Source organism: Cololabis saira, chromosome 9 (genome assembly GCF_033807715.1).
Source record: "Cololabis saira isolate AMF1-May2022 chromosome 9, fColSai1.1, whole genome shotgun sequence".
Taxonomy (NCBI): domain Eukaryota; kingdom Metazoa; phylum Chordata; class Actinopteri; order Beloniformes; family Belonidae; genus Cololabis; species Cololabis saira.
Genome location: NC_084595.1, coordinates 4,498,501 through 4,519,779, shown reverse-complemented (window position 1 = coordinate 4,519,779; position 21,279 = coordinate 4,498,501). Strand labels below are relative to the sequence as shown.

At 39.4% G+C, this 21,279-nt stretch overlaps 1 protein-coding gene across 1 annotated transcript in view; it reads left to right on the top strand.

Annotated features, from left to right (window-relative positions):
* LOC133451364 (splicing regulator ARVCF-like) overlaps positions 1-21,279 on the top strand; it is an 89,644-nt gene that overhangs the window by 46,233 nt on the left and 22,132 nt on the right. The window contains exons 2-4 of the mRNA XM_061730344.1: positions 11,268-11,395; positions 17,062-17,212; positions 19,516-19,708. Coding sequence (XP_061586328.1) covers positions 19,527-19,708 — 182 coding nt within the window. The 5' untranslated portion in view covers positions 11,268-11,395; positions 17,062-17,212; positions 19,516-19,526. The remainder of the gene's footprint in view (positions 1-11,267; positions 11,396-17,061; positions 17,213-19,515; positions 19,709-21,279) is intronic.

Below are 21,279 nucleotides of genomic sequence, written 5' to 3'. Positions count from 1 at the left end.
ACCAAACTATTAAGGGCATTTCATAATTCCCTGAAAACCGTGCTAATTTATTTCTTTTGTTTATGTTTCTCCGTAGCTTACCTTTTTTGTTTTTAATGAACTCGAGAGAGTCACAGCCATTATTCTATCTGCTCCTTCTAACGATGTGTTTCTGGCCACGGCAGTGCTGCGACTCTGTCCTTGGAAAGTCTTTATTAGCACCGCAGCACTCCCCCATGTGCTGCGTACACTTAGATAAAAGCACCCTGACATTAAAAGGGGGCTCTGGGAGATAAATGTGCACGACTTTCCAAAACTTGAGGCTTCACCGCTCTGCAGAATATCTTGTGGAGATACGACCTTGCGGTCAGCATCTCTTTAACCACAGCTAGTCTGTTTTCTTTCTCTCTCTTCCACATCTTACCTGGCAAAAACCACAAGAGTAACAAAATAAAGAGCTTTTTCCATCACAGGAAATTATAGACAGGGGGGATTTGATCATTTCCTGTATCTTTCTTTAGCCCTGTCTTTTGAGTTGTGCAGGCAATAAGCTGAACACTTGCATAGGTGCAGCAGGGAACTCTATGTGGAACGTTTAGCGAAGAGAACTGTTTTGTCATGCCACAGAAAGTGCTTGCTGCGATTGTGGATTTTTGCGTACATATGAGGTGTTTTAGATGGGTAGATTGCACTGTAGAGATGAGTACGGTGGCCGACAAGGGCCAAACGCACTGCAACGGCCTAATGCGTCTCAGTTAAGGAAAACGGCTTCAAGTACAGAAACGATTCAAATTCACAAACTCAAAACGAGGTACAAAAAGAGGAACGTGGTGCAAATGAAAAAACGTGCTGCAAAAAACAAAGACAAATGCAGCATCATGAAACGCTGCAAATAGAGAAACGATGCAAAGCACAAAACGATATAAAATAAGAAACTGTCTTCAAAAGAAAAACGCTTCATAACCGGTCACTACAACCGGAAGTGCTCCAAACCTGCAGGGGGCGCTGCTGACTGAACCACAGTGTTTAAACATACAGCGGGAACGCTAATGTGATTTTTATCTGACTATATTTATATACGATGTTTATATCACTGTACAACGCTGCACATTACGAAACGTTTCTTTATTATATTTTAACGTTATAGTCAGCTGTTCGGTCTCTCTCTACATCCCGCGTGTCTGTCCATTGAGCTGTTAAGCACTTCCTGTTGTAGTGACCGGTTATGAAGCGTTTTTCTTTTGAAGATTATTTCTTATTTTATATCGTTTTGTGCTTTGCATCGTTTCTGTATTTGCAGCGCGTTTGATGATGCTGCATTTGTCTTTGTTTTTTGCAGCAGGTTTTTTCATTTGCACCACGTTCCTCTTTTTGTACCTCGTTTTGAGTTTGTGAATTTGAATCGTTTCTGTACTTGAAGCCGTTTTTAACTTTTTTTAACTGAGACACATTAGGCCGTTGCAGTGCGTTTGGCCCTTGTCGGCCACCGTAGATGAGTCTTTGAGTTGTCTTTCTAATGCTTACATACCTCTATAAATGTGTTTGTGTGTGTTTATTCCTGCCTCACACATCAGTTAATACATTATTATTTACCAGCTTATCACACATCAGATTTACTTGCAGCTGAAAGCAAAGCCACTTGAACCAATTAATGCTGTAGCTCCTGACTAAGTATCACTCAGTTACTTCAAGCAAAAAAAGATGTTTTCACGGTTTCATGTTCCGGAGCACCGTCCTTATCTCTGCTACTGGGAAACTAATTCAGCCTCTCCTTAATTGCAACAACTGACGCCATAGTCTTCCTGTTAGAAGAATAACCTGCTGTTTCTTCCTCCTCACATCGTTTAGGGATGAGCTTCCATCTCTGGCGCGTTTCCTGTTTGCGTTCACACTGAGCCCATTTGTATCTGCATGTCAACATGTGTGTTTGTGTGCACTTGCATCAGACCCCAACAGGAGTCTCGAAAGAAGGCCACACTGCAAAAACTACAAATCTTAACAAGAATATTTGTCTTATTTCTAGTTAAAATGTCTCATTTTAGTAAAAAAATCTCATTACACTTAAAACAAGACTCATCAGTGGAAAAAACAACAATTTTCACCTGTTTCAAGTAGATTTTCACTTAAAATAAGTAGAAAAATCTGCCAGTGGAACAAGATTTTTTTTGCTTGTAATGAGAAGATAAATCTTGTCACATTGAAACAGGTGAAAATTGTCAAATAATTTGTCAAATAAACTCATTTTTAGACGAAAATCTCATTACACTTAAAACACGAGTCATCACCAGAAAAATGACTTGTTATTTGACAATTTTCACCTGTTTCAGGTAAATTTTCACTTGAAATAAGTAGAAAAATCTGCCAGTGGGACAAGATTTATCTTCTCATTACAAGCAAAAACAATCTTGGCAGATTTTGCGAATTTCCCCGCTCTGGGACTAATAAAGGAATATCTTATCTTATCTTATCTTTTCTACTTATTTCAAGTGAAAATTTACTTGAAACAGGTGAAAATTGTCAAATGACAAGTTATTTTTCTGGTAATGACTGATTTTTTGACTAAAAATGAGACATTTTAACTAGAAATAAGACGAATATTCCTGGTAATATTTTGAGTTTTTGCAGTGTGCAGTTGCATGTGATGTTCCCACATTGGAACACTCGCTGCATGAGGCCGAGCTCACAGGGAGCTCACATTAATGTTAGCTAAACTTTAAAGTCATTATTCATGGCACATTGTTGAGCCTTGTGGTTTGTACCCACGTGAGGCGAGAGGTCAGAGAACATGTTTCCTTGCTCTTGTTGCTGGTGTAACACACTTAATAAACTGCGGGTATTACTTTTGTTATGAGTCTATAATGCCTTTGAAAACGTGATCTATTTTGTAAAGATACAATAATGTGTCCCTGGACTTGCTGCCCGAGCTTGAAAGCATCATTAACACTAAAAGTAACTTTGAAGCAGCACAACGTAACTTTCAGCTTTTGTTGAGTTTAGCGGCATCTTTTGGACAAAGCGGTAGAGCTTTACCAGAAAGAACACTAAATTTCCCATGAGCACCAGCGCGTACTGCCGGAAAACTCCTGTCCCGTCGCTGCATTTGTTTTGATACTGAATGAAATAAGACGGACTTTTCTGTTTCACCAAGTGAACAGACAGAACGCAAAAAAAAGATGTTAAACTGCGGGAAAGGAACTGGAATTTACCGGGATACCTTAAACAAGGAAGCCAGGGAGCGGTATATGGAGAAAATAATGATTATTAACGGTTTGGATCCATATGAAATCCCTACTAAAGAACGGAGCTCCTCGTCGGAGCTGCACTCTTTAGAAGGATTTACTGCCGCAGTTCTGCAGAATCCACGTCTTCGGCTACCTTGTTTAGGAGTGTTTGGCAGCTGCTTTGGTAAATGTTTGACTCGCCATGTGTTTCAATAAATTAGTATAATAGTACAACATACAGTACATGTTTTGTATTACTCTTGCTTCTCTTTTCTTTTTTTTGACTGCTATATTATGTTGAAGAGGCTCCGAGGCGTGAGCAATATTTTTGTTTTCCTCGTGAGATTATTTTTTTCCTCTGCAGCTACAAATAGAGTTAATATCTTTTCCTCAACAAACTAGTTTTATCTGCAGATTGGGGTTAATCGCACCGCAGAGAGCTGGCCAGCAACTGCGTTTAGCTGGAGAAGTGGGGAATAAAACCTGTGTTTTGATCCATCCCGGTTTGTGTGAGTGTTTGTTTGTGATCATGTGTGGAAGGTTATGTTTGGTCGTTACAGCCGCGATCCAAGCTCTTTTACTTTGTTATCTCAGATTCTCGGCCTCCGTGGAAGCCAACGGGTTACCAGCTTCTGCTGCGCTCCACGCCCCGCCCATTTTTGTCTCGACTGCGAATTGGGAAGGAGGGGGGAGTGACGTATGCCGTAAAGCAGTCAAAGCCGTAAAAATGTGTAGTTTTTTAGTGTGGCAGGGTTCCTACCATGCTCCTCAAAGTTACATAGAGCCAGTGAAGGCCATACAGACCCCTCAGACCATGACAGAGGTTCATTAAACCTGTTGGAAGTTGATGTTCCATCAGAATGATGATGATGAAATATTAGATTAAGGTGGAAAAGTTACATAGTGCTGCTTTAAGGGCCGAAGGGGCTGGAATCTGTCCCAGGAATCTGTCCCGGCTCTGAGAGGAAGGTCGGCACGGCTCACCCGTCCACCTCACGATCGGATACATCGTATTTAAGTAATTCCATCATGTTTTCAGTCTATCACAGGATAAAGAGCTGTGTCACACACACCGGCAGGTCGTCCCCCTGCCCTGATTGTAATTCTGAATCACAAACCGATAACCAGCAGCCAAACTGAGAAGAGCTAATCAGGACGGTCCCGGGAGACACAACGTTGACCTTCAGCCTCCGGTGCAGAGGACAGAGTTAAAGCTCCGGCAGAAACACTTTATATCTCAACAAACAAAGTCACGCTAACAGTAGAAACATCAGTTTAAAGGCCCAGAGAACTTCTCTCCATTCGCCTTTTCATTCTTTAGAAAAGTGGACCGCGTGGCGTGTTTTGCTTTTGTTTCAAGTCCTAAGCCGCTTTTTATCAACAACACACACACACACACACACACACACACACACACACACACACACACACACACACACACACACACTAGAGCGGCTTCAAGCCGCAGCTACACAGTGTGATTTTTAATTCTGATTTGTCATTCACCGAGCTGCTGCGGCCAGACACTGGAAACATTCAGGGTGCCAAAAAGAAAAGAATTAAAGCTGCAAGCAGCGATGAACGGTTCCTCCACCCTTGTGCAGGTTCAGGCTGCAGTGGAAGCTTGTATGACTTCATGTAGATTCTTCAGAACTGGATATTTAGAGGATGAAACCACCCACGACTCTCTATATCAAACCATTCAAAAGTTATAGCAGAAAGTAGGAACTATCAGATATCGACCAATCAGAAGAAGGGGCGGGGCTAATTCATGCCAATGAAGGTCAAGGACTCAATACCGAGTCCGTTGACACCACCCACGACGCTCTATACCAAACCATTCAAAAGTTATGGCAGAAAATAGGGACTATCAAATATGGACCAATCAGATGAAGGGCTTTTTGGCGTCTATTGTCGCCACGGTAACACTTTTGACTGAGAAAAGTAATGTGCGTTGTCAAGAGCTTGTTTTTAAGACATTCAAAGCCTGTTTAAAATAGGTATTAGCCATAATAGGTCCCCTTTAATGTGATCAATACAACAACTTCAAGATTCCTATAAGACAGCGAGTCATGTAATCTGAATAGCACAACAATCTTTTTTTTTTTAATATCTTTTTATTTCACAATAATTTTCACAATTCACATTTTCACATTTACGATTTCTATTTTACCCACATTCCTAACCTCCCCATAATTACCCTAGGGAAAAAAAAAATCATACATTAAGGGAGAACAAAATTAAATAAATATTTTTAAAAAAAATAGATAAAAAAATTTAAAAAATAATGGCAGCAACAGCGATATCAAACTATATATATATATATATATATATATATATATATATATATATATATATATATATATATATATATATATATATATATATATATACACATACATACAAACATACATACATATAAGGCACAAGTTTGAAAATAGAGATACTCATCGGTCCCTTTTGGAAAAATTCTCCAGTTTTGAAAATAATGGAAACCAAAATTCTTGAAAAATATGACCACGGTTGTATTTTTCCAAAGTTAATTATTCCAATGGTAAAAAAAATGAAATTTGATCCAAAAAAAGCATTTCTTAGCGAAGTATGTGATCATAATTAATATCCTGATTTTTTTCCGGTCTAACTGAAGATCCAGTGTATCATTTAATAAATACAAACTGGAGCTTAACTCAAAATGCATTTCTAAAACTGATTGTGTGAAGGAATGAATTGATTTCCAGAAACTTATTATAATAATAATAGCACAACAATCTAACAATGCTGAAAGTGCAACAGTAACCTTACTCGTAAAGCTCCAGGGCACTAGTCTTGGCTACCAGGAAGTCCAGGATGGATGAAATGGGGATTTGCCGGCCATATTGCATATTGCAGATATTGTAATAGCACGGAAAACTTTAGGGTGGAGGGAAACCTTAAAATGTTCAGCGGGGAAGGCATTTTGAGTAGAGTCTGCCTCGGAGGTGAAACGTCTGTCGACAGGTCTGACGGTCTCCAGTTTGCTGACTGTGCATGTGCAGAATGTTGCTGTGTTCAGTTTACAGCTGGATTCAAGTCTCAGCACATGTTTATAACTTATAGCTCCTGGTTCTTCTGTGTCTTTAACAATGAGTTCTGCATGTCTCGAGCAGCACACTGCAAAAACTCACAATCTTACCAGGAATATTTGTCTTATTTCTAGTTAAAATGTCTCATTTTTAGTCAAAAAATCTCATTACACTTAAAACAAGAGTCATTACCAGAAAAATAACTTGTTATTGGACAATTTTCACCGGTTTCAAGTACATTTTCACTTGAAATAAGTAGAAAAAATCTGCCAGTCGGACAAGATTTATCTTCTCATTACAAGCAAAAAATCTTGTTCCACTGGCAGATTTTTCTACTTATTTTAAGTGAAAATCTACTTGAAACAGGTGAAAATTGTTGTTTTTTCCAGTGATTAGTCTTGTTTTAAAAATTGTTTTGGGTTTGTTTCGGGTTTGTTTCGGGTTTATTTTCGAGTTTGTTTCGGGTTTGTTTCAGGTTTATTTTCGGGTTTGTTTTGTTTTTTTTCGGGTTTGTTTTGGGTTTATTTTCAGGTTTGTTTTGGTTTCTTTTTCGGGTTTTTTCGGGTTTGTTTCGGGTTTTTTTCAGGTTTATTTTCGGGTTTGTTTCGTTTTTTTCGGGTTTGTTTCGGGTTTATTTTCGGGTTTGTTTCGGGTTTGTTTCGGGTTTTTTCGGGTGTGTTTCGGGGTTTGTTTCGGGTTTATTTTCGGGTTTGTTTCGGGTTTATTTTCAGGTTTGTTTTGGTTTCTTTTTCGGGTTTGTTTCGGGTTTGTTTCGGGTTTGTTTTGGGGTTTTTTTTGACTAAAAATGAGACATTTTAACTAGAAATGAGACAAATATTCTTGTTAAGATGTTGAGTTTTTGCAGTGCACGTCCAGTAACGCTCACCCGATCTGGCAGTTCATCCCACACACATTCTGGAGACACGGTCTTGTGGCGAAACGCCACAGGGAAGAAAACCACGCTTTCTGAGTGTTAACGACCGCGTTGCCGAGTCTGACTCTGGTAATCTGAGAGTTTAAACTCACGCTCCTGTTCTCTGAGAATGATGTGGATTTAGATGCTCAAACGTATGTTTATATTGTGTCTGTTTTACCTCCCAAGCACAAAAACGATGCTTCCCTCCACCAGTGTTTTCATTTTATCTTCTCAGAGGACAGAGTTTTCATACGAGTTATTACCTTTGTGGATTTATTTATTACACTCTCATAATTGGACCCAAATCACAGTCACAAAACATTTTCTTTTTAACCCTTGTACTGTGTTTGGGTCAAAATGACCTAATTCTCCTGTTCCTTCTTCCTTCCTCTTGTCTCCCTTCCTTCCTTCTTTTCTCCCCTCGTACATTCTTTCCTTGTTTTCTCCTTTCCTTCTTTTTTCCCTTCCTTCCTTCCTTCCTTCCTTCCTTCCTTCCTTCCTTCCTTCCTTCCTTCCTTCCTTCCTTCCTTCCTTCCTTCCTTCCTTCCTTCCTTCCTTCCTTCCTTCCTTCCTTCCTTCCTTCCTTCCTTCCTTCCTTCCTTCCTTCTTTTTTCCCTTCCTTCCTTCCTTCCTTCTTTCCTTCCCTCCTTCTTTTCTCCATTCCTTCCTTCTTTTCTCCATTCCTTCCTTCCTTCTTTCCTTCCTTCCTTCTTTTCTCCATTCATTCCTTCCTTCTTTTCTCCCTTCCTTCTTTTCTCCATTCCTTCCTTCTTTTTCCCTTCCTTCCTTCTTTCCTTCCTTCCTTCCTTCCTTCTTGTTTCCCTTCCTCCCTTCTTTCCTCCTTTATTTCCTTCCTTCCTTCCTTCCTTCCTTCCTTCCTTCCTTCCTTCCTTCCTTCCTTCCTTCCTTCCTTCCTTCCTTCCTTCCTTCTTCCCTTCCTTCATCCTGGCGAGCCTGTAGCATCAGTTACTCCAACATACATCCATGCCCAGATAATACAGGGTTTTCAAACAGAACTTTGCAAACACTCGGCTCAGAAAGACTGGGAGAAGACAGAGTTAGTTATATTCTCTAACGCCCTAAGGCACGAGAGAAGAATTTGAAATAGTTGGTGGAGGATAAGTAACAAAAGATGATTTTGATCCACGTATTCCTCAGCAGCAGCAGGTCTGTGTTCCTGAGAGCAGGAGCAGCGCGGCGCTCCGTGTGATTGCAGATTGGTCTCCTGTTGAAATCACTCACCTTATCTAAAGGCAGTGACCTTGCACCCTCACATGGTTCTAATGCAGGGTTGGTCAAACGGTGGTCCGCGGCCCTCTGGTGGTGCGTGGCGGTATTGCAGGTGGTCCCTGAAATTGTAAATGGAAAACAATAGTTTAAAAAATATATATTTATTTAGACTCAATTTATTTTCCATTTACTATTCATTTTTTTGAATAATTTACCCATCCAAATGATGTCAAATGAGTGAGAGTGAACTTTGTAATATTATAAACCCTCTTGGCTTCCTATTGTTCGTTTTTCATTGACTGTTTTTTGTTGTTTTTTTATAGCAAAAGGTGCAAATAAAAATAGACACTGATGCTAAAAATCAAGGTGTAAAAAATAAAACAAACATCCCCAGAAGCAGTTGGTCCCCGAGTTGCTTCTTGGTTATAATGGTGGGACTGGGACAACAACAACAACAAAGCTGCCCGTCGAGTCGACGATGGCTGCCTGCGAAACGTCCATGTCCCAATGTCTTTTTTTTTTCTTCTCTTTCTTTTATTTATTACAGGCACGCTCATGACTTAGCATGCCAATGCGGCTTGTACATCTTCGGTCACAGTGGCGACACTTGAATGCTCCTAGGCTCCCGTCAGCAGTGGCCTCCCTTTGCGCATGACGACGTGCACGTTTAAGTGCGTTGTTTTGCTGCCTCAGATCGTCCAACTTTTTAAGGCCAGCATTTGTGGTATTTTTCCATCTTGAACGCTCCAAAGCCTCGAGTTGCCATGTGTCTGGTGAGATGTCACATTGCTTAAGAGTGCTCTTTAGCATATCTTTCCATCGTAGGAGTGGGCGACCGACAGATCTTTTTCCTTTAGCAAGCTCTCCAAAGAGTACTTGTTTCGGGAGTCGGTTTTCGGGCATACGAGCGATGTGCCCTGCCCACCTTAGTTGTATCTTGGAGAGGATGATCTCAATATCCATGGTATTGGCTCGAGTCAGAACTTCATCGTTAGTCACTCTCTGATGGTATGAGATGCGAAGGATTGCTCGTAGATGGCGTTGTTGGAGGCAGCGGAGACGTGTGATGTGACGACGGTATAGTGTCCACGTTTCGGCACCATAAAGAAGGGCTGACAACACAACAGCTTTATATACAGAGATTTTTGTGTCGACTTTGATGTCATGTGATGACCACAGGCGTTTCCATAGCCTGCCGAATGATGCACTCGCACAATGAATACGGTTTTCAAGCTCCTTGTCTATGGTGCAGTCACTTGATACAATACTTCCAAGGTATTTGAAGTTTTCTACCGTTGCGAGAGGAGTGTTGTTGATAATGATTGGTAATGTCGATGGTGAATTGGAGAGATGCATGACCTCTGTTTTTGCTGTGTTGATGATAACACCGAAAGATCTTGTGGCAGCCGAGAAGCAGTCCATCATACGTTGGAGAGATTCTTCTGAATTGGCAACGAAAGCGCAGTCATCAGCGTATTGGAACTCTCTAATGAGTATCTGCAGGCATTTGGTGCTGGATTGGAGGCGACGAAGGTTGTACAGTGAGCCATCCATCCTGAAGCGGATGGGACAAAACTGGGACAAAACCAGTTGAAAACCTCTGTTCTAATGAAACTGCTTTTTTTTAAATGTACGTACACGAAACCCTGAAATGTTCCTGTCAAGATTTGTCTCAATGGACATCCAAATCCATTTTTTTTTTCCCGTCAAGCCATCAAATTCTGGGTAGACGTTGTCCGTCTCTGCAGTGTGACTTTTCTTGCCATGAAAATGTTGTGAGTTTCTCCAGAGAGGTGAACGGCTCAATGTGACCTTGTTCCAGCATCTCCAGCTCTTAATGGTGTGGTTCTTGTGTCCCTGTAAAGCCGTCATTGATGAGCCTCTCGGGATGAGAGTGTTTGATTTGATGCTGTTTGACGCCGCTGTCTCTCCCTGAGCCTGCGCCGTCTAATCGCTGATAATGTCATTACGTTTCCATCACAGGAATGTCTAATGATTGATTGTTGCAGAATGTCTAGTGTGTCTGGGAGATAAACCTCTTTCTCAAATACTCTGGGTTTGGCAAATCAATAATCTCTCCTTGTGTTTTCCTAGAAGATTCAAGTGTTTTCAATGGTTGTATTTTTATGTTTTTGCATAATTGATTGATTGATTGAAATCTTTATTTTGAGCATACAAAGAAACAAAAAAATAAAAAAAACAATTACACAAAACAAAAAAGAATACAAATAAACAGTCATTAAACAAAATCAAAGGGAAATAAACCTTCAAAAAACGTATTGGGTCCTACCCCTTGTTTCTATTTCTATTTCAATTTTGCTTGAAAGTAAAAATAAGAAAAAAATTATACCTTATTATTACCAGAGCAATTATAAATAAAAAACATATACAGCATGCATATATATATATATATATATATATATATATATATATATATACACATCTTATCATAAACAATATAATAATTATTATATATACCATTTAATGGTATAATTATTATTATAGTTAATAATGGGGATTTACCAGGCATTCTTCAAGCATTTTTTGTTTCCTTTTTTTTCCAGAGAAATGTTGTAATGTTAAACTGTTTTCCATGGTTTATTCTCTATAGACCTGTCTACTCTTTATATATATATATTTTTTTTTACTTTCCACTCACACACAGGGAATCAGACACACACGAAAGCCTCAATCCACATTTTTTCCTGTTTGACAACGTTTTTTTCATCTTTCCAGGGCCATTTGTCTGTCCATTACAGCAAAGCCAAGCCTGTTTCTGTTGAGCTGGTCCTTCTGGACCAGGATAAACCTCAGTCCTGCCAGCGGCTCTAACCGGTGTGTTTCTGTGTCGCCCTGCAGGCTTCGAGCTGCTGTACCAGCCAGAGGTGGTGCGGCTCTACCTGTCGCTGCTGACGGAGAGCCAGAACTACAACACCCTGGAGGCGGCTGCAGGCGCGCTGCAGAACCTCAGCGCTGGACAGTGGACCGTGAGTCCTGGGTCTGGGGTTCTACTAGGGCTGTAACCAGTACTGGAGTTGAGGGGGGAGGCATTCCCCCCTGAAATAAAAACAGTTAAAATCATCCCCCCTGAAATAAAAACAGTCAAAATCATCCCCCCTGAAATAAAAACGGTCCAAATCATCCCCCCATGAAATAAAAATAGTCAAAATCATCCCCCCCCCTGAAAAAAATAACACCAGAAAAATAACTTATTGGACAATTTTCACCTGTTTCAAGTAAATTTTCACTTGAAATAAGTAGAAAAATCTGCCAGTGGGACAAGATTTATCTTCTCATTACAAGCAAAAAAATCTTGTTCCACTGGCAGATTTTTCTACTTATTTCAAGTGAAAATCTACTTGAAACAGGTGAAAATTGTTGTTTTTTCCAGTGATGACTCTTGTTTTAAGTGTAATGAGATTTTCTTACTAAAATGAGACATTTTAACTAGAAATTTTTCAGACAAAGGAAGTTCCAAACAAAGTGACTACTTTGTTTTATATTCAGGTTTTTAATTTGGTAGCCACTTATTTATGTTCTCAACAAGAGAAGCATTTTGTTTTTCATAATGTGTTGCATTTAAGTTGAAAAAAGACCAAAATATGCCTCAAACTGGTTTCAAACTGCAATGCTATCAAAACAGCAATGAATTTACCAGCAGATTCACCAAGGACGTTGCACTAAGCTCACAAGAAAATAGCTGGGTAGTTGAGAAAATGAGCTCTGCTTTCTAAAAATAGATGCTCACTTATTTGATTCAGTTTTTAAAGATCTTTAAAAGGATTTTAGGGATTTAGTGAACATTTTATTCAGTTCAGAGTTTCTGCAGTCCAGCAGTTTCATCTCGATCCAGTATATATTAGTATAGTATATTAACACGGCGACAGATAAACAGTTCTGAACACGAAAGGCACCTGTGACGTTTGTGTTGGCCCGGACTCTTCGTACAGGTAAAATGTGATTATTTGGTGAGGGTCGTACTGCAACTATGGGTGGGATGAGCACTTGTGCAGCTTCAGTCGTACAGGCTGTGCGGCTGCAGCCGTGAATAATCATCGAGTAAGGCCGAGACGTTCAATAAACTCTACAGCCCACTACGGTTCAGTTTCCTGTATCTGTGTCACGTGACTGCCACGCCCCTTTAGGAGACAGGAAGTAGGTCCTGAGTCTATTGAGTCCTATGGGAAAAGTGAACGTGAGCACAGATTATTACCAATTCCTTCGCCCCATAGTAACCTAAGTAAATATGGGACCCATTTTTCAAAAGCCACAAACCTTCTGAACATTCTGACACCAAAATGGACATTTTCAGACCGACAGATTAGGAGAAAATGAACTTTGTTTGAGACCTGTCTCTGTCTGAGCAACACACTCTCATGAGATTTGGCTCTCATCGTTTTCCCATCGGATAAAATGAAGTTTAAAACTAAAATAAAACTTGCTTCTTTGCTTAATAATACTGTTATTTTTATTATTTAAGTGTTTTTGGAAGAAAGTTGTACTGTATCTAGTGTTGTATGTTCCAAAACGATGTGGGGAGAGGGGCGGCCACGCCCACTTAGGAGACAGGAAGTGAGGTCAGAGGGGCGGCCACGCCCACTTAGGAGACAGGAAGTGAGGTCAGAGGGGCGACCACGTCCACTTAGGAGACAGGAAGTGAGGTCAGAGGGGGACCACGCCCACTTAGGAGACAGGAAGTGGATACCATTTCATACCATTGGCAGTAACGGTAATGCGCTATCTTCTGTATAGAGGATCTTTGAGTAAGGTTAGCTGTCAAATTCCAGGATACACCGTTCACCTCATGCAAGAGCAGTCACCTGTTTCCAGTGTTGTGCTAAAAAAAAATAGTAACTAGTTACCGTTACTAGTTACTTCATTCAAAAGTAACTCAGTTAGTAACTCAGTTACTTAGACCAAAAAGTAATGCGTTACTATGAAAAGTAACTTTTTAGTTACTTTAAATAAAAACATTATTTTAAATGCTCCCATTAATGCCCTCTAGCCTTCATTCCAGCAGGTTCTGTATGGATTTACATTGTGCATCGTGTTCTGCATTCTGATTGGCTAAACAGTCTCCCCGTTTCTTCAATTCCTGTATCAATAACGTTGGTTGCTTAGCAACAAGCTGAGAACGGCCAATGAGCTTCAGCAGCAGCTCAAGAACGGGACCTTTGATGAATCGTTCATTACAGTCTCAGATCTACAGGACTGTCTCAGAAAATTAGAATATTGTGATAAAGTTCTTTATTTTCTGTAATGCAATTAAAAAAACTAAAATGTCATACATTCTGGATTCATTACAAATCAACTGAAATATTGCAAACCTTTTATTATTTTAATATTTACAGTTTAAGATTAAGATTCCCAGAATATTCAAATTTTTTGAGATAGGATATTTGGGTTTTCTTGAGAAAAAAAAGAGGGAAAAGAGGAAAAAATATGGAAAAAAGAGGAAAAAATAGGAAAAGAATATGGCAAAAATAGGAAAAAAGAGAATAAAAGGAGAAACAGATGAAAAAAGATGAAAAAATAGGAAAAAAAAGAGAAAGAAAGAGGAGAAAAATATGAAAAAAAGAGAAGATGAAAAAAGAGGAGAAGAAGATGAAAAAATAGGAAAAAAATATGGCAAAAAGAGGAAAAAAAAGAGAAAAAGAGGAGAAAAAGATGAAAAAAGAGAAGATGAAAAAAAGAGAAAAAAGAGGAGTGTATACTAATTAGAAAACAGTTGTGTCCATGTTGAAAATTCACGATGGCTCCACGTCCAGATCTTTTGGGGAAACCTTTGGCTATTTGAACCAAATGTCATGCTTGTATCACAAACTGAACGATTCTTATACATTTTACAGCTAAACAGCTGGACTAAGGGGAAATGATCAGTTTGTGGAGTTACGGGCACATTACTGTCACATTTACGAGCTGGACATTACCCGCCCAGCAGAGAGATGTCTGAGCTTCTGTTTTAAATCCTTCACATGTTTTAAGGTTCTTTCTCAGCACCAGCACATGTTTTCTCACAGCTCACTAGCACCACCTGGTGGTTCAGTCAGGCCTTTCCTCCGCTTAATTGCGTCTCATGGGGAAGCAGCACTTAGAAGTGCAACCCTTTTATGTCAGAGTCAATGTTTCAAGATACTAAAGAAATGAGAAGTAAAAGCCACTGATGTTTAAATTCAGACAAATTATTATCACATGTCCATTCTGGAGCCGCTCTGTGTGGAGCCGGAGGAGAAGCGGTGTGTGTGCAAACGTAAAAGAACGGACGTCACGGTCACAACAACATCAATCAATCAATCAATCACATTTTATTTGTATAGCACAGGGATCGGCAACCCGCGGCTCTAGAGCCGCATGTGGCTTTTTAGCGCCGCCCTAGTGGCTCCTGGAGCTTTTTCAAAAATGTTTGACCTTTTTTTTTTTCCCCTTTTTTTCTTCTTTTTTCCTTTTTTTCTCTTTTTATTTCTTTTTTTTCTTCTTTTTCTTCTTTTTTTCCCTTTTTTCTTCTCATTTTCCTTTTTTTCTCTTTTTTTCTTCCTTTTTCCTTCCCTTTTTAATCTCAACATTTTGACTATTTCCTCGACATTTTGACTTTCTTCTCTCGACATTTCAACTTTTTTCTCGACATTTCGACTTTTTTCTCGACATTTCACGATTTGTCTTCATTCTAATTCTGATACAAGACTTTTCATTTTTTGCGGCTCCAGACATATTTGTTTTTTGTGTTTTTGGTCGAATATGGCTCTAAAACATTTTGGGTTGCCGACCCCTGGTCTAGCATCTTTCATCCAGGTACATGAAATACAAAGTGCTTTGACATTTTGACTGAAAAATAAGCATAATAAAAACAAAAATAAAAACTGGGAGACCAATGCACACTGACATACAATATAGTTAATTGAAATGAAATAATGATGATAAAAGTTCAAGAATTAAGGCTTAAAAAGAATCAGTCCACAACAATAAAATATAATAATAATAAAAACATTACAAGAAATAGATAAATAAATAAAACAAATACCTCTAAAAAATGTTAAACAGAATAAAACTATAAAATGTGATGCTACATAAAAGCCAGACCAAAGAGATGAGTTTTTAGTTTAAAAATGTCCACATTTCCAGCTCCTCTCAGATCCTCCGGCTGTTCCAAAGTTTTGGAGCATATTAGTGGCTAAAAGCAGCAAATGTTTTAGTTCTACTCTGTGTAACAGCTAAAAAGGAATAACCAGAGGATCTGAGTTCCTTCCTGGTTCATAGAATAAAAACATCTCTGAAATATACTCTGGTACAAGCCCATGTAGCGCTTTATAAACTAATAAAAGAACTTTAAAATCAACACGAAATCTAACAGGTAGCCAGTGTAAGGATTTTAAAATGGGCCTAATGTGTTTCTCTCCTCCTGGTCTGAGTCAGAACTGCAGCGTTTTGAACCAGTTGCAGCTGATTGATGGTTTTCTTGGGTCGACCAGTAAGAAGAGCTTTACAGTCGTCTATCCTGCTAGTTATATAATTATATACTTATATACTTATATAGTTATGAAGGCGTTAGTGCATTAGTCTCTCCGTGTTGCTCAGAGAGAGAAACGGCCTCACCTTAGAATTATTTCATCTCTAGTAACTAGTTACCCCGTGCTACATACACACACACATACATATACACACACACACACACACACATAGCCACACACACATACATATACACATACACACACATAGCCACACAGACATATACATACATATACACATATACACATACACACACATAGCCACACAGACATATACATACACACACACACACACATAGCCGCACAGACATATACATACACACACACACACACACATACACATACACACACATATACAAACACACACACACACACACATAGCCACACACACATACATATACACATACACACATAGCCACACAGACATATACATACACATACACACACATAGCCACACAGACATATACATACACACACACACACATAGCCACACAGACATATACATACACACACACACACATAGCCACACAGACATATACATACACATACACACACATAGCCACACAGACATATACATACACCAACACACACATAGTCACACAGACATATACATACACACACACACACACATACATATACACACACATAAATACATACACACACACATAGCCACACAGACATATACATACATACACACACACACACATACATACACACACACACACACACACACACACACACACACACACATAGACATACACATTGGCTTGTTCACCTGCATGCTGCTCTGTAGTTTTTGGGGGTAGTTAGCGGTAGCGGTAGCTTAGCTCAGATTGTGATCGGATCTCGAGATTTGGGTCGATTGCTGCTCGTGTTTTGGTCGGCTCCGTGTCGGTTTCGTTTGTAGTTTTTAGTTGCAGATTTCCAGTGCTCGACGTTTGATTTGAAAAAAAAAAACCCACTGGGTTTGTATGTGTATATTTATGTATGTGTATGGGTATGTATGCGTATATATATGTATATACTGTATATTAAATATAGTAACAATGCACATATATATGCCTTAGGTTTTTACCAGCATGGTATCAACCGTTAATATGTGTGCAGACAAGGTAAAAAAAAGAATGATTTCCTCTCTTCCCATGTTCCAGTGGTCCAACTACATCCGAGCCACCGTCCGGAAGGAGAAAGGTCTTCCCATCCTGGTGGAGCTGCTGCGCTCCGACTCTGACAAGGTGGTCCGAGCCGTGGCCATCGCCTTACGCAACCTGTCCATCGACCGCCGCAACAAGGATCTGATCGGTACGAGAGCAGCTTCACACGGCATGTTGTTGTTTCTGTCAGGACACCACTGCAAGATAACGCAGCTCTGACACAGGTTTATGAGGAAACTCGCAATTACCCCTCCCGTCTTTTGCTGCCCTTGAACAAACCAAACCCCCTTTGCTGATGAAATATCATTGTAAGAAAAAGTTCAGCATGAGCAAATGCAACGCCTTGACAGTGCGAGCTTGTCAAATCAAATGCAACAGAGTAGAAAAGTTCCTCTTTTTCGTGTCTCCTTCAGAGCGCTGAAAGGGGTTTCAAAAGATATCAAGTTAATTCCGAGCAAGTTCACTAAAACCCGTGACTGCACTTCACAGAACCTAAAAACAGCATCAGTTTAGCAGCGGCCTCGTAGATATCGCTCATGACAGATTTGAAAAAATGTGAACTTCGGCTTTGAATACCTCAAATTAGATTCCTGCACATTGGCCAACAATATACAGCAGGGGTGTCAAACTCACTTTGCTTGGCGGGCTGGATTTGACCAGTTTTTTTCTCGCGGGCCGCACGCTCAAAATAACAAAAAATGGTGCGGAAAATGTTTTCTCTAATTCTTTTTTTTTTACTATTGTTATCTAATCCAATATCAGTTTAGTTAATTTTAAAGGAAATATGCACTTTTTTTACACTCTAATTATGTAAAATATATTTCTTCAGGATCTTTTCTTGAAATGTCTCGTTTTTTTTCAAACTATGTAAGATACTTTTAATATCATTTTACAAAGATAAACAGAAACAAGTATGTTTTTTTTAATATTTCGCTTTTTTATAGGAAATTTAATTAAAAGCTAAATCTTTCTTATTACATCCGAGTGTTTCTTTGTGATTTAGAGATTTTTCCAGTACAATTAAGTGTATTTATTTTTAAAAATTGGCGCGGATATTTACGCCAGCGTGCCGAAAAAGTCAGCACTTCTTTTTTAACTGTTTTACTTTGTCACTATCCTCGTATTCAAAACTGAAATTCTCAGAATAAATATTTTCTATCATCTTTTTTAGCAGTGATATTTTTCCTGCGAAAATATATAATAGTAGTCAGTTAATAAAAATAAACGACAAAGAAATAAAATCGGCAAATGCATTCTAGAAAACTAAAAAAATGTTAAAAACTGCTCTATTTGTGGAATAACGATGGATTTGTAGAAGAAATATATTATCGGATATGCTGCGATTCATGGCAATTATTTATACCTTCCTTTTTAGTAAATTAACATTTCGATTTTTTGCGTTGGAAACTTCTCACGGGCCGCATGAAAACCTCTCTCGGGCCGCACATTTGACACCCCTGATATACAGTATATATGTTTTTTTTTTTTTTTTTTTTTTTTTTTTAAAGATTTTTTTGGGCTCTAGTGGCCCTTTATTCAAGCCGCAGATATGAAAGGGGTAGAGAGAGAGATCGGGGATGACATGCAGCAAAGGTGCGCAGGCCGGGATTCGAACCTGCGACCGCTGCAGGAGGACTGTAGCCTCAGTATATGAGCCACTGCTTAACCCACTGCGCCACCAAGCAGCCCGTGATATACAGTATATATGTTTATACTTTATGAGATTTTCAAAATGCAAGACAACACACATGATGATGAATTTGTAGATTTAGCAGCGTTGCACTTGTAGATTGCGGATATGATCAAGGCATTCATTTATGAAAACAATCCTCAGGAAATCATGCAAATCTTTTCACTTTTACAGGCAACTTCAGTCTAAGCAAATATGCAGATGACAGCCAAGAAGATTTACATTTTTTTTAATTACTCAACATAAAGTTGAAATCCATTTTCATATGTGATTCTTCCATCAGCTTTCTCTTTTACTGGGCATCATTGTTTTTATTGTGACAATCCACAGAGTTTTTGAGGTTTTTTTTTTATCATGTCTCATTTTTAGTCAAAAAAATCTCATTACACTTAAAACAAGACTCATCACTGGAAAAAACAACAATTTTCACCTGTTTCAAGTAAATTTTCACTTAAAATAAGTAGAAAAATCTGCCAGTGGAACAAGATTTTTTTGCTTGTAATAAGAAGATAAATCTTGTCCCACTGGCAGAATTTTCTACTTATTTCAAGTGAAAATTTACTTGAAACAGGTGAAAATTGTCAAATAACAAGTTATTTTTCTTGTAATGACTCTTGTTTTAAGTGTATTGAGATTTTTTAACAAAAAATGAGACATTTTAACTAGAAATAAGACAAGCATTCCTGGTAAGATTTTGAGTTTTTGCAGTGTGATCTCACCACAGTCATCAGTTTAATGGTGAAAAATCCTTGCCCTTACAGGAAGTTACGCCATGCGGGACTTGGTGAGCAACCTGCCCAGCGGCCAGCAGAGACCGGCCAAGAACCTGGAGGAGGACACGGTGGTCGCCATCCTCAACACCATCCACGAGATCGTGACGGACAGCTCTGAAAACGCCCGATCCCTCATCCAGGCCCAGGCCGTGGAGAAGCTGGTGGCCATCAACAAGACCAGGTACGATCCTAGAAACATCAACAAGACCAGGTACAATCCTAGAAATATCAACAAGACCAGGTACGATCCTAGAAACATCAACAAGACCAGGTACAATCCTAGAAATATCAACAAGACCAGGTACAATCCTAGAAATATCAACAAGACCAGGTACAATCCTAGAAACATCAACAAGACCAGGTACAATCCTAGAAATATCAACAAGACCAGGTACAATCCTAGAAACATCAACAAGACCAGGTACAATCCTAGAAATATCAACAAGACCAGGTACGATCCTAGAAACATCAACAAGACCAGGTCAGTGTTTCACAGGTACAATCCTAGAAATATCAACAAGACCAGGTCAGTGTTGGACAGATACAATCCTAGAAATATCAACAAGACCAGGTACAATCCTAGAAACATCAACAAGACCAGGTCAGTGTTGGATACAATCCTAGAAATATCTACAAGACCAGGTACAATCCTAGGAATATCAACAAGACCAGGTACAATCCTAGAAACATCAACAAGACCAGGTCAGTGTTTCACAGGTACAATCCTAGAAATATCAACAAGACCAGGTCAGTGTTGGACAGATACAATCCTAGAAATATCAACAAGACCAGGTACAATCCTAGAAATATCAACAAGACCAGGTCAGTGTTGGACACAATCCTAGAAACATCAACAAGACCAGGTCAGTGTTGGACACAGTCCTAGAAATATCAACAAGACCAGGTCAGTGTTGGACACAATCCTAGAAATATCAACAAGACCAGGTACAATCCTAGAAATATCAACAAGACCAGGTCAGTGTTGGACACAATCCTAGAAACATCAACAAGACCTGGTCAGTGTTGGACAGATACAATCCTAGAAACATCAACAAGACCAGGTCAGTGTTGGACAGGTACAATCCTAGAAATATCAACAAGACCAGGGGCCTCATCTATAAAGCTTGCTTGCGCAGAAAAAGCGCCTGAAAGTTGCGGAAGCCGCCATCTACGCAAAGCCTCGGATCTAAAAAGAAAAAACTAACCGAAAAATCTGCTTATCTTTACGGCAACCAGGACCCTCCCGCAAGAATTTACTTAAGACACGGGGAACTGGCAACGCAGGCTGTGAGGTGGTGAAATGAAGTCAGATTCATGTCATACTCTTAATAATGTCATCACATATCACAACATATATCAGACTTATAATAAAATAGTGCTGATAACGGAGCAGGCGGCGGGGGGGGGGGATGGCTGCCGCTCCGAGCCCACTACTCACGCCGAAGAGGAAAAAAGAAAGTGTTCTGATTAAAATAAGGAAAGTTGGACTATATAACAATTGCGTTCATAAGGATAAAGTTATAAAAAAAAAAAATTAAAGAAATAGTCTCTTCTCCCCGTGTGTGTCTGCCTGTCATGCACGGGTACGTGCGCACATGTTGTTTACTTTTAAGCCGGAATTATAGTTCTGCGTCACACCAACGCAGAGCCTACGCCGTAGGGTCCGGCGTAGGGTGCGCGTCGTGTGGGGGGACAAATACATGATTTTGAAAAGTGTGTGTGTGTGGGGGGGGGACATGTCCCCCCTGTCCC